Below are 14,443 nucleotides of genomic sequence, written 5' to 3'. Positions count from 1 at the left end.
GCAATGGACTTGTAAAATATTGGCACCACAAGCTGTCAGACAGAAAGAAGGAAATGCTAATTAACATAGGCTATGTTAAATATGTTTACAAAATAGGGACCCTTCACCACAATACTTCTGATATGTCAACCTCATTGTTAACAGTTTTCTTTTGTAAAATTATTAGTACAGGACATGAAATCACACATCTTTAAATTATAGTATTAAATCTTTTGGGTGTCTTCTCACACTGCAAATAATAGTCTAATAAATTTCCACAATCTTAAATTAATGAATTCAAAATGTTACTTTAGGAAGCAGAAAAAGGAGTTGTTTATCTGCATTAGTACAGAATGTAATCTAGAGGTTGGGTTCTTCATTGCATAATCTGTACCTTATGCCAGCCATAATTAAGTGATCTTGAACGTACCTCTGTGCTGTTCCTCAAAATAGGGCGAGACAGGACAGGAAGTGTTATGTTAATGTTCCAGCGAGGGGTCATTTTTCAAGCTGGCCCAAAAGCACCTGGCTGAATCATTGTTGGGGAAAAACTGCAGAGGTACCCAGATATGTCGACTCCTCCCGTAGACTCAAGCATCAGCACAATTACTTGGGCCCTCCATATTTTCATAGCTCAGGAAGGAGGTCAAGAACAATGGGATGAAGGCAGATTATGCTCTCTGACAAGCCTCCACGTGTGCTTTTGAACTACTGACCTATAAGTTCATATAGAAACAGCATCTTTCTAAATTACCTAATGTGAACGGCAAAGCCGCACTATTAAGGGTCCTCATGAAAACAAGACGAGGGATAAGATCTCGTCACTCATTTGTCAAGTGCAAAGTAAGTAAAATGTCATAAATAAATAACTAAATGAATTCATGCATGAAAAGGGTGGAGATAAGTAGAAAAGTAGTTTCTGTTAAATGTACATAAAATCTTCTTATTTGTTGAATATGTTATTTATTAGTAATGAATATTTGAGGTTAAAAGGATATTGAAATGGAAAACATACCAACTGGTTACAGTGAAAACAACTTTCCAGCTTGGTAGACGTGAATGGGTCCCACGTGAGCGTCACATTTTCTGTGACTGTTGTAAAAGTTTTCGTTATTTCACACAGTTGGTTCCTTTCTCATTTCTTGTGTTTTTGTCACTGCTCGAAGTGGGCTGGACCTCATTAGAACTTCATGATGTCATGCTCCTGTGGACCAATCAGAATCCAATTCAGCAACATTTGAATGAGAAGGTGGCAACATTTGTGAGGGTTTTGGTTATTTAAATGAAATGTTATAAAAACAAAGTCCTCATTAATATATATATTTTTATATATATATTTTCAGAATTTTATAGAGATTGAAATCCTAAAAGTTGGATACTGGTGTTTTAAACCCTCCCATTAACAAAGAAATATGAATGTTTTCATACTGTTGGACATTTTTCATTTTAAAACTAAGATGTATTTAAGAACAACAGTTTCAAACTGTGAACAAAATTGTGAGATTTGACATGTTACCATCACAACTGCAAGCAGTACATGAACATCATCACACCTTACAGAAAGCCAAATGCATTTCTGGCATTCTGTTACATTAATTTAATCACATTTTTTAAACTGTAAATTGGTAATTAAGTTCATACTTCGTGCAAATTAAGATGCAACTTCATAACATTTACCAGAATTTATGGTTTACCTTTTGCCCTAAATATACTTATCAGTTCCTGATGATATGTAAAATGTAAGAAGGACCAAATAAATAATAACTGGGAGTTTAAAAAGGACATATATATAAAATTAAACTGTATTTTTTCCATTGGTGTTTACCTACACAGTATATTTAAATGAAGGAGACACAAATAAATCAATGAATTAATAAATAAATAATATATTTTTTAAATTTAATGAGTACCTTTCAGATACATTTTTGGGTGATAGCTGGAGAATACGCTTTGCCACTGTACTCTTCTATTACACAAAAAAGAAGGATACTCTAGTGCAGCCAGCACCCCCGATTGCAAAAGTGTAATTACAAGGTAAGAACAGGAAACATGGCTTGTCCTGGCCTTAAAAACACCCCATTATTAAATGAAAAATACTTATATTTGTTTAAGTAAGAACCACTAAGTATTTTAGATACTTATTTTATTTTAGATAGATGTACTAAAATCAAAAGCATTACATGGTAAATGTGGGAAATTGTACCATAAGTAGTGGGCTGTATTATGAAGATTTAAAAATGTTGGTGGGGGTGTTGCACACTTTTCTCTGAGAAGTGTTTGTTGCTCTTTGCTTCTCTTCTCTAAAGTCTGATCATAGATTTGAAGATTTGTTTCCATTTCTATGTTCACATTCTTTCTTTCTGTTTCTGAATACATGCTGTATTCTGATGTGATTCTTTCAAATGCAAAAATATGTAGAAAATAAGGGTAAGTATGACAAAGTTGATCGGCTCGCAGCCTGAAAAAAATCCTGCAGCCTGGAATGTTCTGAGCATTAGTTCAAGGCTACTTACAGATGAAAGTAAGCTTTTCTCAGTGTTTAAATCCTATTACAACTCCAAACACGGCTGTGTTTGACTCCGCTGTTCATAGTTTCATAGCTGACTAAGTATTTTCCACTTTCAGCATTAATTAACTCATTTTAAGTTACAGCACACAGCCAGTCCATCTATGGGCACCCAAGGTGATGCAGGGCTTCTCTCAATAAAAGATACATTATTTCTCCTTGAATAGTCGAATGTTCATAGGATTTGGAAAGAGTTCTTAACCGTGGTCAAATACTTCTGCCTTATCCTAATTTTTGCCATGTTTGAAGTTCTCTTGTTATTGAACTTGATATAAAGCTACTCACTGATCTGACTTTTAACCCTCTGAGGCAGGAAACTGGGACTGTTGTCAAAGGCCGCATGAATAAGCTGAACTCAATTCTGCTCAATACTAATTTGTTCTCATTATAAGTGTATTGGTGCAGCCCTCCACAACAGTCCCAGTTTTTCATGTAACCAAATGGGAAAATGCGTTGCCCACCAATCAAAGTCATCACCAGTAATGCCCCAAATGTAACCAAAACTCTAACCCAGTGCAAGCAGAATATGTCACTTTTTTACAAAATGTAAATTGTTCTCTGAAGTTATACTTCAGATCAAACTGCACTGAGAAATACAGAAATCAGTTTTTCTTATTGTTACTTTGCTTCAGTTTTTAAGGTTCACTGAGTTTGACATTGAAACGTTGATTTTACATTATACCCATATTTTGAAGACTGGATGTTTCCTGTGCTTACCTTAAGCTGAGGTTAAAAGATGGGCTTGTAAAACTTTGTCTCATTACAACTTTCTAACTTGCCAGCAACACTTTATAAGGTTACACATCTCACTGGTGTTACAACACACACAAAATTAATTTTCAAAAAAGCAGGCTGCTTCTTGTGTCCAGTAGGTGCTTTGTCTTTTTTTGTGACAAACGTTTTTGTATCCATAGATGCTGAAGTTTTGAATGAGGATGTCTTGGGGAAAGCAGTTTTTTTTCTTTTGTTTTTATTTTTAAAAGGGGAAATGACCCGCAAACCTACTGAGAACTGATTTAAACAAGCAATCTAATTTAAGATAAACCAAACTTTTCACTTGAAGTACACGGTTAATTGAGCGCAGTAAGAGTTTTTTTTTTCCCACTGACGCACGTTGTTGATTTGCCATGAATGCCACATCAGCAGCATCTGCTTTTTATTAGCATTAGCGCACAATGATACAATTGATTCATACTCCTCCTATAACAGTGTCCATACATTATACATCATGCTTAGTCTTGGGTTTTTCTGCTATTTTAAGAAGAAAAAGAAATGTTTTACTACGGTTTATTTATGTTTATTATCCCTGTTTTATCTAAAGGCAAATAACTGGACGTTAGTAACCAATGAAATGAAATATAAAAATAGCATTTCTGTGGGAAACGTTTGCTTTGCTGTGTCATTATGGACAAGAAAGTGAAACCTGAGTGTAACAGAGTTATTTTGTGAATAGTAAATATAAAGTGTGCATGGACAAAAGTAACCAATAGGCGGTACTGTGCACTGTGCCATTCTTCATGGAGCTTTCTCCATCTCCAGCCCTGAGGACAACAACGTATCTCTGCCTTGGTTTGCTCCGTAATTGACCTAAATACAGCATCTCTGCGGTCCCTCAAGGCAGACTATCGCACAGCCCACACGAGAGCATACAAACTACGAGACCGTGTCCGGGTATTTCCTGGAGTAATTCCTATTCGCCTTTTGCCCTCAGCTCAAACCCGAAACGAATTTGCTTTGTGTATCTCTCGTAACTGTAGCAGGCTGTCCTCACATGGACTGCGTCGGGATGGTCTGCGCGCAGAAGACTCGTCTGGCCCGAGATAAGACGCCTTCCCAGGAATGACAGTATAAAAATTTACGTGTGGTGGATTTTAAAAGGGTGTTTTTTTTTGTAACTGGCGGAGTCATAAAGTCATCATGCTGGATGATAAAACACCGCGACTGAAATCCGGTCCTCCATCGAGAGGTTCATCTTTTTACATTGAGAATTTGCTGGGAACTACGGGAAGACGTTCTTCAGCCGAGGAGCGAGCGGAGACTCCGAGCTTCAAACTTACTGGTCACGACCCGGGGATGTGTCCGGGTCTGAAAACGAGACGTCTGAGCGACACTGACAGGTCGGACGGGAGCGGAACATTTGCAAACACAGCGAATGGCTGCTCGAGAAGTGAGTTTGCTCCTGACCGTCCTTTTCGTCCCATCGAAAAGGTTACTGAAAATAACAAATGTTCGTTTTTGTTTCGACGATTTGTTCCTTGTTTGTCGCTTACAAGAGTCGGGTTAAAATATATAACTCATTTTATTATTGATAAACAAACATCACACAAACCCCCACATCTAACATTTATGATTTATGCATCTCGCTTTGGGGTCTCAATGGGACAAAAGTGGACATGACGCATGGTCAGGGTTCACTCTCCGATTATCAGCCGTGTAGAAGCCAACAGCATTTGGCATCCACACAACGATCTCACAACAATCTCCCTCTTGTTCTTTAAATAGACCCGCAGCGAAGAGCTGATGCGTATTTATAATCTTGGAGAGGACAGACAGCATGAATGCGAGCAATTCCCCGCTGTGCACAAATCTGACAGTGTGTAGGATGATTTAAAGTAACTTTTTTTTTCTTTTTTCACGACATCCTTTGCAGGGCTTCTTTGCAAAACCAGCCGCTCGCACGAACACGTAGACCCCGTGCTAAACAGCGAACGGGATTCCCCAACTTTAACGGGAAAGGCGGGGGAGAATGACAAACCGGCCGAGAAGGAAGGCGACGGTCTGACAGATGAGAAGGAAGAGGAAGACACGCGCTCCTCTTGCGTCTCTCTAGGGGACAGCTGTGACACAGGTGAGCTCAAAGTACACGTAATTCATTAAAAAGACACACAAAAAACCCAAATAGTCTTGTGCTCTGCTATAAGCACGCATGCGCCGTTCTAGTACACACTCACTCAAGCGGAATTTTATTTTTTCGATTTTAAAAAAGCAGCATTTGCAGAGCTTCTTGGTTAGGTGCATTTTCTTTCCGATAAGGTGCATTGACAGCAGCAGTGACCCAAGTTTTCAAAAGTTCGCATTAGAGAGCAGGGGTGCAGTTAGCATTTCTTGGGTCTGAGGGCCATACCCTGCTCTGCCAGTTACAGCAGAAGAGGGCAACATGTTTTATTTGATTTGATTTTTATTTTGTTGTAGAAATTAGATAAAAGCAAAGGATGATACATTTAGTAACTGAATGGAGACATTACATAACGGGTTAAAATACAAATATTAAACTTTATATCTAAATGCTATATGAACATTAAATTAGCTTAAATATTGCAAATTGCTTAATAGCACCGCATAGTTCGTTGTATTACATAGCAGTACTGCCTATTTGGAGATATTCACCTGGAGACTTGTTAGCATGAATTTGATCAATTAACAGCTACATGGTCTGTAAATGCAACACTAGAAATATACATAAAATGTTTACTGTTGCGATGTGTGCTAAGAAACTTTTAAATGAAGACACTGCTTCTTCTTGGCCTCAGGTGACATCACAGTGGTGCGAAAGAAGAAGACGCGCACTGTGTTCAGCCGAAGCCAGGTGTTCCAGCTGGAGTCCACCTTCGACCTGAAGCGTTACCTGAGCAGCTCGGAGCGAGCTGGGCTGGCTGCGTCGCTGCAGCTCACCGAGACCCAAGTAAAGATCTGGTTCCAAAATCGCAGGAACAAGTGGAAACGACAGATCACGGCAGATATAGAAGCCAGCAGCACCACTGCACCGTACGCCGCCCAGAGGGTGGTTAGAGTTCCCGTGTTGTATCGCGAGAGCGTCACTACCCCGCTGACACTGACAAACCTGCCCCACGTGTCACATCCAGTAGTTGGCTTCTCTAACTCTGTTAACTATCCGCTGTCTGGCCACTTCACCCATCCGGTGTCATTCATAACGCCACAGATGACCGGGCTGGTGTGACTTAAAGAGTGGAAGAGATCTCGTATACCTGTGACTCACATGAATCAAATAATGATGCTGCAAAATGTTCACGTTAGAATATTCAGTAAAGTTCATCCCTGCAGTGCACTGAGCATTGTCATCCTCTGTTGAAATGTTTCCTTTGGATGTTTTCTGGAAGTACATTTAGATCAAGGTGCCCGTGTCTACTTTCAGCATTAAACTTCCTCATCATTAGCAGAACCTTTATCAATTTATTGTAAGCAAAGGTCATTTTTTAAGATTTAGTACCAAATTTAGCACTACCAGGAATAAATTAGTATTACTAGAAATATGGAAATTGTGATGGATATTTTTGGACCATTCAAGCTGCCCACCATCCTTCTTTGTGCTTTACTGAGGACATTTCACACACATAGTCACACAGTTTCCAACTAAAGCTTTATTTTGCGATGATTTCTGTCACTGGAAAATATAGGGGTCCACGTACTTGGAAGAGTCAATATGTTTATGGTGTGTAAAGCGATGTAAAAAAAATTAAAACAAAGAAAAAGATACTTTGGGAATTCATTAATTTGTAAATGTATAAGAAAAATCTGGAAATGAAAACACAAATTACTGTAAACAATCAGGTTACACATAGAAAAATCATCTGAGGACAAAAATCAGGACCAAAAGTTCATTTTTGTATATTTTTTTCTATACTTTATGCTTTCAACTTATATTCACATGCTACAGAAAAAGTTTTTCTTTGCACTGCTGAGTTTCCCATCACACTCATCTTCTCACGTGGCTTTAGACTGTTCAATTCTTTCTGAAATTTGAACCCACACACGTGACCTATGAGTGCTAAAATGTAGCTCATTTATGAAATAAAAGCCAGTATGGTGTTTGTGATATTGTGACTTTTGATAGCTGTTAGCAGGGGTAGGCTATTAGCAACACTGATTGACTGACACTTTTGTTTTTTGTTGTTAATTTAAGATGATTTTAATACAGAGTTTTGTACACTTCTATGTTCACATGTGAATAAAATTTTATGCACAAGGCGTTTCGTGGTTTCTTTCCTGTTTCTTGGCCATCAGCTGTTTATTTGGCATCTTTATTTGGAATTTAGGTTGTATGTGGGTTTCAAAATGTAAAAAAAACCCAACTTATGCCCAAGGGGCAATTAAGAAAGAAAAGAGGGCATCACATGAGATGAATAGTTTTTGATAGTGTGAGTAACATTTTCAAAGAAAATAAAAAAGAACAATGAGGTTAAGCTGAGATATGCAATGTTGGAGGCGAGATTAGAACAGCTTATTGTGTTAAACTTGGCTATGTTATGCGCCCCCTTAACCCATTGTCGGGTTACATAATTCTCATGCTGCCAGTAGTTAAAATGCTGTCAAAATGACATGTTAATGTTCTTTACAGAGATACTTTTAAAAGTATTTAGTATCTAAAATAAATAAATACATAAATAATAAATAAATAAAACAACTGGTAAGGTTTCCAAACTCTTAGTTTTTGCACACTTCCTGGGAAAGCAGGCTGCAAGAAAGCGCACAAACCTCCAATATGGCAGCCAGACGTAAATCTGCATCCCGCCCTCATCTGCCCCCTCAACCTCGCCAATCAAAAGCTACTAAACCGCAGTCTTCCGGGTCGTTGATTTACTGCGCACCGGCTCCTCTGTGCTCTAGTGGCAGCCGAGGAGCAATGGTGCTCGGAGCGTCCAGAGACGTCGGTGTTTCGGGTTTCTCGGAGGAGCAAATGAAATGCCGGGGAATATGAGCAAAGAGGATGCCCCCAGTCGGAGCACTTGTTTGACCTTCACAATTGACAACATCCTCAACCTGAGGCCGCAAGAAAGTGGAGATTTGGACTGTTCAAACGGGCAGAAAGACGGTGGATGTAAGAATGTTTTGGAGGAGCGATGTGAGGATGTGTGGGACGTCCGAAGGACAGAGGAGACAGGTAACTCTGACGGATATACCCAAATACCATATCTGTAAATTTCATAGAATTAAAGGGAAATTTTAGGCTAATTAATCTGTTTAGAAGCACAACGATAAAGATCAAAATATTTTTTTTAAAAAACGCTCAAAGTTCAAATTATTTGTGCGAAAATGCAGAAGCGCTTACAGGACGCCGGTTTGTGTCTGCTTTACTGGAATGTTGCTGAGCTTGTTCGCAGGTGTTTTTACGTTTGCCTTTACCGCTGCACCAAAGCACATCTTGTCGCTCCGTTCACAGTGAAGCCCAGAGTTCAGCGCGGGGGAAACACACCGCCGCTCACCGCTGGATCCTGTCCGCAAAATGAGTGCAGCGCTGAGGAGCCACAGCAGCAGCACCACCAACAACAACAACAACAGCAGCAGCAGACTGTGGACTCCAAAGCCATGGTAAAGAAGAAAACGCGCACCATCTTCTCCAAGCGACAGATATTTCAACTCGAGGCGACTTTTGACATGAAGCGCTATCTGAGCAGCTCGGAGAGAGCGTGCCTCGCGAGCTCCCTGCAGCTCACGGAGACCCAGGTGAAAATCTGGTTCCAGAACCGCCGCAACAAGCTCAAGAGACAGCTGTCCACGGACATGGAGGGCCCGCTGGCCGCCGATCACTTTACAGAGGCAGGAAAAAACGTGCAATTACCAACTTTTTACAAAGACAGCAGCGTGCTGGGCGGATGTTTGTTACCCATACCGTTCCCTGTCGTGTACCCGACAGCAAACGCCGCGCCTTACATTTACTTCTCTAACACTGGCAAATACTTTGGCCTCTTTGATGCAGACTGTTGAGTTGTCTCTTGGGTGCGTGGACACTCCGACTTACAGTCAGCCCAAATTTTTTTTGCATGATACGTCTGATCCTTTTTTCATTTTTAACTTTTTTTTTAAATGAGTTGTCAACATATCAACTAATTCAACGTGCATGCGCCACTTTTTGGTTTATCACTATTATTATTATTATTATTATTATTATTATTATTATTATTATTATTATTAAATTTTATATACAGAGTTTATCATCTTGAATTGTGCATGCGTTCAAATCCTCGGAGCAGTTTTCCTTTGCGCAGTAATGTCATCTGAAAGAATGTACCATACGTTAAACTCCTGATGCTGCATCAGCCTTACTACCCTGCAATAATACTTTCTGTTTGTGTGTGTTCATTGTTTTTCCTGTGGAGCAACACTTGGTTTGTATTTATATGGCCTTATCATTGTTTAGTTTTTTTTAAAAAACAACTTTTATCTTTTGTTTTCACTTTTATAAGACTGTTAAACTGTGAAGACGGTTATTCTACGACGATCATATTTTGCAATAAAACGTGTAACATTTGCAGTTTTAAATGTGTGTTGACTTGTATCAGGAACAGCAACACAAAAAACCCCAAAACAAACAACAACAAAACCCAACAGATAACACCAAAACACGCCCAGATTGCATTTTTAATAATCCTTTATTTATTTATTAACTACTCCTACTTTTCCTTTCACTTTGTAAGAGTCGTTTCGCATTATTTATTCAGCGTTAGATCGTATTTAAAGATTATAGTAGACTGTCAGGACTTTATCACTGCAGGGAGAAAAATAAAGTTCAATAACGGAGAGCTGAGAAATCCGGGGCACACTATTTGCTTTACAGTGAACGAATTGTAAATTTAGTAGTTAAACCAACTTATGATTATACATTTTGAACCGAATTAACTAATGTACCACAAAAAAAAGAAGAAGAAAAGAATCGTCTGTTTTTCTTGCTCATTAAGTAAATTAGCTGGTTAGTGTTTCCTTTGCTATCCCTAATATTAAAAGCAGAGACCATAAGCTGAATAATGATCACCATTTATCACCTCTGTGTTGACGTGCTGCTAAAAGTATTTTAAAATCTGCAGAAGCTTTACAGTCTCTGTTAGTGCCTTCTTGTGTGTTCATTCCCCCTGTTATTCCGCAGAGCTGTCAGGAAGCTCATTTTGTCTCTCAGAAATGTGTTTAAACAGATGACAACTTCTTGGTGTTTAATTAAAAGCTCTGTAACAACTCTCCATTGAAAAATCCAAATCCTAAATATATAAAAAATATTTATATAAATTGAATGATTTATTAGTTAGAAGAAAATTTAAAGTTGTAGAAGCCTGTCAACCTTCAAATAAATTGTCTTAATTTAGACTGATATGCTACAGAAAGTAACCAAGGAAGAGAAGTTTATTTAGAAAGCACTTTCCAGAGACAAAGTTGAACAGTGTTTGACACCAAATATAAATAAATAAATGCCTGTAATAGCTGTAATGCAGATTTTGTAAGTTCTGAAGTTAAGCGATGAATGAATATTATCAAATTCATATTTGAATGAATCACTTTCAGCATAAGACAGTATTAGTAAATATTACAAATCGCTGAGATGAGTAAAGACCTGTTTCTGGTAAGAATAAGCAACTTTTTCTGTTCAGTTTCAGCACAGATGTGAAAAAAAAGAGGAAACAAAAAGAGAATATTCAAAATGCTCACAGAGATATCTTATGTGTTGAGCCTATTTTCTTTCGTTTTATTATTCTGAAATTAATTTACCATCAAATGAAAACACTGAATTAGAAAAAACAATTGCAAACAACGCAAGTAAGCATATAAAAATTGCAGGATTTTTTATTAAACCAAAGAGTTGTTTATTTTAAAAAAAAAACCTTAAAAAGTTTACTTAGATAGATAGATAGATAGATAGATAGATAGATAGATAGAAAATCTATCTATCTATCTAGAGCCTACAGTGATGTACAGTTAGGTGTGAATAAGGAACAGTCCATTCGTACGGCAAGTTTGACCAAATCTGTGAGTTTTATAAAGTTTTCTTAATTTTGTAACAAAGTTAAAGATTTTTCTCATACAGAAGATGTAAGTTTATGAATTATGTATTTCATGGAAAATTAAAAAAAAGAGAAAGTTTGTAAGTGAATGAGCAAATCAAAAGACTAAAAAGTGATTATTAAGACTTGGCTCCTGCACAGTTACGCCCTGCAGCACTCGTTGCCGATCAATTTTCCAGCTTGCTGCAGCAACACACATATTTTCAGACCACACGAGTTAATCTGGGCCAAATCCTTTCATAAAAAACAAACACACCACGATTTAGGTGGCCTGGAGTAAGATGCCACCCTGATATGTTCCCATTGCATCCGCAGTGTTATAATGCCACATAATACCGCCACAGACTGTAAAGTTCAACAAGAAAGAAGCTCTTTTTATTCTTTACAACGGAGAAAGAAAGATTTATTTTGAAGTCTTGAGCATTTGCTTAACTTTTTTGGGAGGTTTATAAGTGACAAGCAGTGGCTCCACTATCTGTACAGCAGAGCAAAGCATCTGTGCATAAACAGTGAGAGAAATGTGTGTTTAGGTAGACTTGCATCACTGCTTCTAGAGAGATTTTTCCTGAAGGGTCCAGCAAGCTGCACTTACTCACCGTTTCCGGGTCACTTCCCCCTTCAGAGATGGAGCCTCTTGCTGCTTTCTCCCTGTCACAGCCATTCAAGGCCCCATCGCTGTTAACCTGTTCATTCACCCTTTTAGTCTGCCTGCAAATCTGCTGTTTTCTCTGCTAAATTCCTGTCTACGATTACTGTGTATGTTGAGTTGTACTGTAGCTCATAACTGTTGCTCTGATGTCAAGTTAAAGTACCCAAATGCACCTTTGTGTATTTAAACTAAAGTAAATGATGCTTGTGTAAAATGCATTCACTACACTGCAATTTTACAATTTCCTTTATAATTTAAATTCTTAACATATTTAGAAGTGACAGTGAAAAAATGCTTCTCAGATTCCACACAGTTGGATTTAATTTAGCAACTAACCAGCTATTAAGAACATTTTATAACATATAATAATATATCTCAGGCAACTTTTACAGAGATCCCATAATCTGAATAATTAAGGATCTATGCAATGATATGGCAGTGCAGTCAGTATACAGTAAGCTTTTATGTTAATGAAATAAAGAAGAGATTTTAAACATGGAAGAATTCCCCTTTAAAAGTTAAAAAGAGCAAAAAAAAAACCTCACAAAAACTCAAAGCTTTCTAAATTTTTTATGCAATATTAAACCTCACGTCAGAGTGTATTTTTTTTTTAAAAAAACAGATTGATAGACACCTTTACTTTTAAATGAATCACACAATGAAAATTAAACGTGGTGATATTCCACCCACGGCTCCACTTTACTGTATGTCAAACCAAGTGTTAGCCCTAAAATGAGGGAATATAGATGGTGTTACTCGTGTGTTTAGAAATGAGTCTATAGAGTTTGTAGATTAGCTCAACAGATGCAAATGCACAACTGTGCAGTGCTAAACGTTAGATGAGATATTCCATAATTTTAATTATATGTCTAGTGTCTCGGTTTAAAAATCCAACATAAATCAAAGGTACATTTTCACATATGATGGAAAACATTAGTTTCTGTGTGCTTCTTAAGTGATTAAATCAAAACAAAGGCTTATTTAACTCAATTGTTTTCGTATAATAATAATAATAGTTTTGTATTTCTTATCGTTGTGTCTGTTTTTCGGTGGTGGATTAACGGTTTTGACTCCGCTTGAATGACAGATTGTGTGCAGGCGTGACCACTGCTTTAGATCAGTGTAAATTTGGGGGTGAAATATGTGGCTGCTATGGTTAAAAATTAGTGAAAGGCACAAATGTCCTCATAAGTATGGTAGCACAGACTTGTTTATGCAGAAGTGCCCGCTTGGCGTGTCTTCGTGCGTATCTTAGAGATGGGTGTGTGGGTGGTGGTGTCGGTGGTCGGGGGATCGGGTGGGGTTTACAGTCGCCAGACTTCCTGACTCTCCCACTGTCGGACACTTGTGAGCGCAGTGTTGGCTCTTTGTGTCTCAGCACTCTGCTCTGCAACCACAAGGTTCAAATGACCCCACCGGCTGCACGCAGTCTGCCCTGAGCCCTGAGACGAAACCCCACAGCCTCGCCTGTCAGAAGTGAAAAAAAAACCCCACTCAAATCTCAAAGTGATCACAAAGAATGACAAAGTTAAGACTCCATATGCACACACTTAAGAGCTATCAATGACTGGCGAGCATTGGCGGGTACTCTAATACATGCGATTGACAAACTGCCAACAGTGGCAACAAAGGCTGTTTTTCGATAAAGAAGCAGAGCTGCGAGTTTTGTAGAGTTACCCAGGGCTGATGTGCACCTCAAGGCCTTCTTGAGCTGTCAGCACATTTCTCCAGTGTGACCATCAGTAACCCGCACAGCACATGGTTTCAATTCTGTGCTAAATCTATGAATGCCGAGTGCTATTGTTTGAAATCCTTGATCGTGAATTGCAAGTGATCATGTGGTTCCAGAGGATGATTGTGGTGGGAGTTTCTCTCATGCCATCTAGCATGCAAATCTGGAGATGTGACCCGACTGCTATGGCTTCATTTTACCGTCAGTGCTGCTTTTAAACAAGCCTGTTACATTTGTTAGAGTCATTTTAAATCACATCCAAAGCACAGAAAGAGTAGATGACGACCAAAGTTTGTACAGACTGTGATCATATTAGCACTATCCTTTTCTTCAGTGTGTGTTAGCTGAATGATCATCATCTTTTTCCGCTCTCAGAGAGGATGGCGTGTCGTATCTGGTTTCATCTTTTTTACACAGAGTGGCAACTTTGATTGAAATTTCCATTTCAAACATTTAACATTGTCCTTGTTTGTAACTGGACCCGAATGCCCCAAATAGTTGTTTGATACTGTAGGCCTGGTATTGAGCCATCAGTGGCCTCACTGTGTTGAAAAACAGGCCTCTTGCAGTCAGCATTCTTTGTGCATTCTCAGATGGGGTTTATAATGACTACTAATTATGTTAAAGCTGCCTTAAGATAAACTAGATCTGATGAAACCACTAACTGTGATAGCTGAGTTTAATTTGTAAAATAAATAAATAAATACCATTAGAATCAGCAGAATTCGAGC

General features: G+C 38.4%; 2 protein-coding genes across 2 annotated transcripts; both read left to right on the top strand.

The window, feature by feature from the left end:
* Positions 1-4,190: 4,190 nt before the first annotated feature.
* Positions 4,191-7,533, top strand: LOC146714947 (homeobox protein HMX3-like). Its single transcript, XM_085452768.1, has 3 exons — positions 4,191-4,712; positions 5,196-5,393; positions 6,076-7,533. The coding sequence occupies exons 1-3, from the start codon at positions 4,463-4,465 to the stop codon at positions 6,501-6,503; spliced, it is 876 nt and encodes a 291-aa protein (XP_085308894.1). The 5' UTR covers positions 4,191-4,462; the 3' UTR covers positions 6,504-7,533.
* A 653-nt stretch (positions 7,534-8,186) lies between these two features.
* LOC146714946 (uncharacterized) lies at positions 8,187-9,681 on the top strand. Its single transcript, XM_085452767.1, has 2 exons — positions 8,187-8,457; positions 8,722-9,681. Exons 1-2 carry the CDS (start codon positions 8,246-8,248, stop codon positions 9,266-9,268), a joined length of 759 nt encoding a protein of 252 aa, XP_085308893.1. The 5' UTR covers positions 8,187-8,245; the 3' UTR covers positions 9,269-9,681.
* Positions 9,682-14,443: the final 4,762 nt, after the last annotated feature.

This window comes from Copadichromis virginalis, linkage group LG3, assembly GCF_057382275.1.
Source record: "Copadichromis virginalis isolate Kocher_CV1m ecotype Utaka linkage group LG3, C_Virginalis_male_GT1.1, whole genome shotgun sequence".
Taxonomy (NCBI): Eukaryota; Metazoa; Chordata; class Actinopteri; order Cichliformes; family Cichlidae; genus Copadichromis; species Copadichromis virginalis.
This window is presented reverse-complemented; position numbering and strand designations above follow the sequence as displayed.

Bases quoted from the DNA above. Each gene is read 5' to 3' on its own strand.
- LOC146714946 (XM_085452767.1), top strand. From the start codon at position 8,246: ATGCCGGGGAATATGAGCAAAGAGGATGCCCCCAGTCGGAGCACTTGT. The intron at 8,458-8,721 runs ATATACCCAAAT...CGCTCCGTTCAC, and splicing joins GAGACAGGTAACTCTGACGG to AGTGAAGCCCAGAGTTCAGC.
- LOC146714947 (XM_085452768.1), top strand. From the start codon at position 4,463: ATGCTGGATGATAAAACACCGCGACTGAAATCCGGTCCTCCATCGAGA. The intron at 4,713-5,195 runs GTGAGTTTGCTC...CATCCTTTGCAG, and splicing joins AGCGAATGGCTGCTCGAGAA to GGCTTCTTTGCAAAACCAGC. The intron at 5,394-6,075 runs GTGAGCTCAAAG...TCTTGGCCTCAG, and splicing joins AGGGGACAGCTGTGACACAG to GTGACATCACAGTGGTGCGA.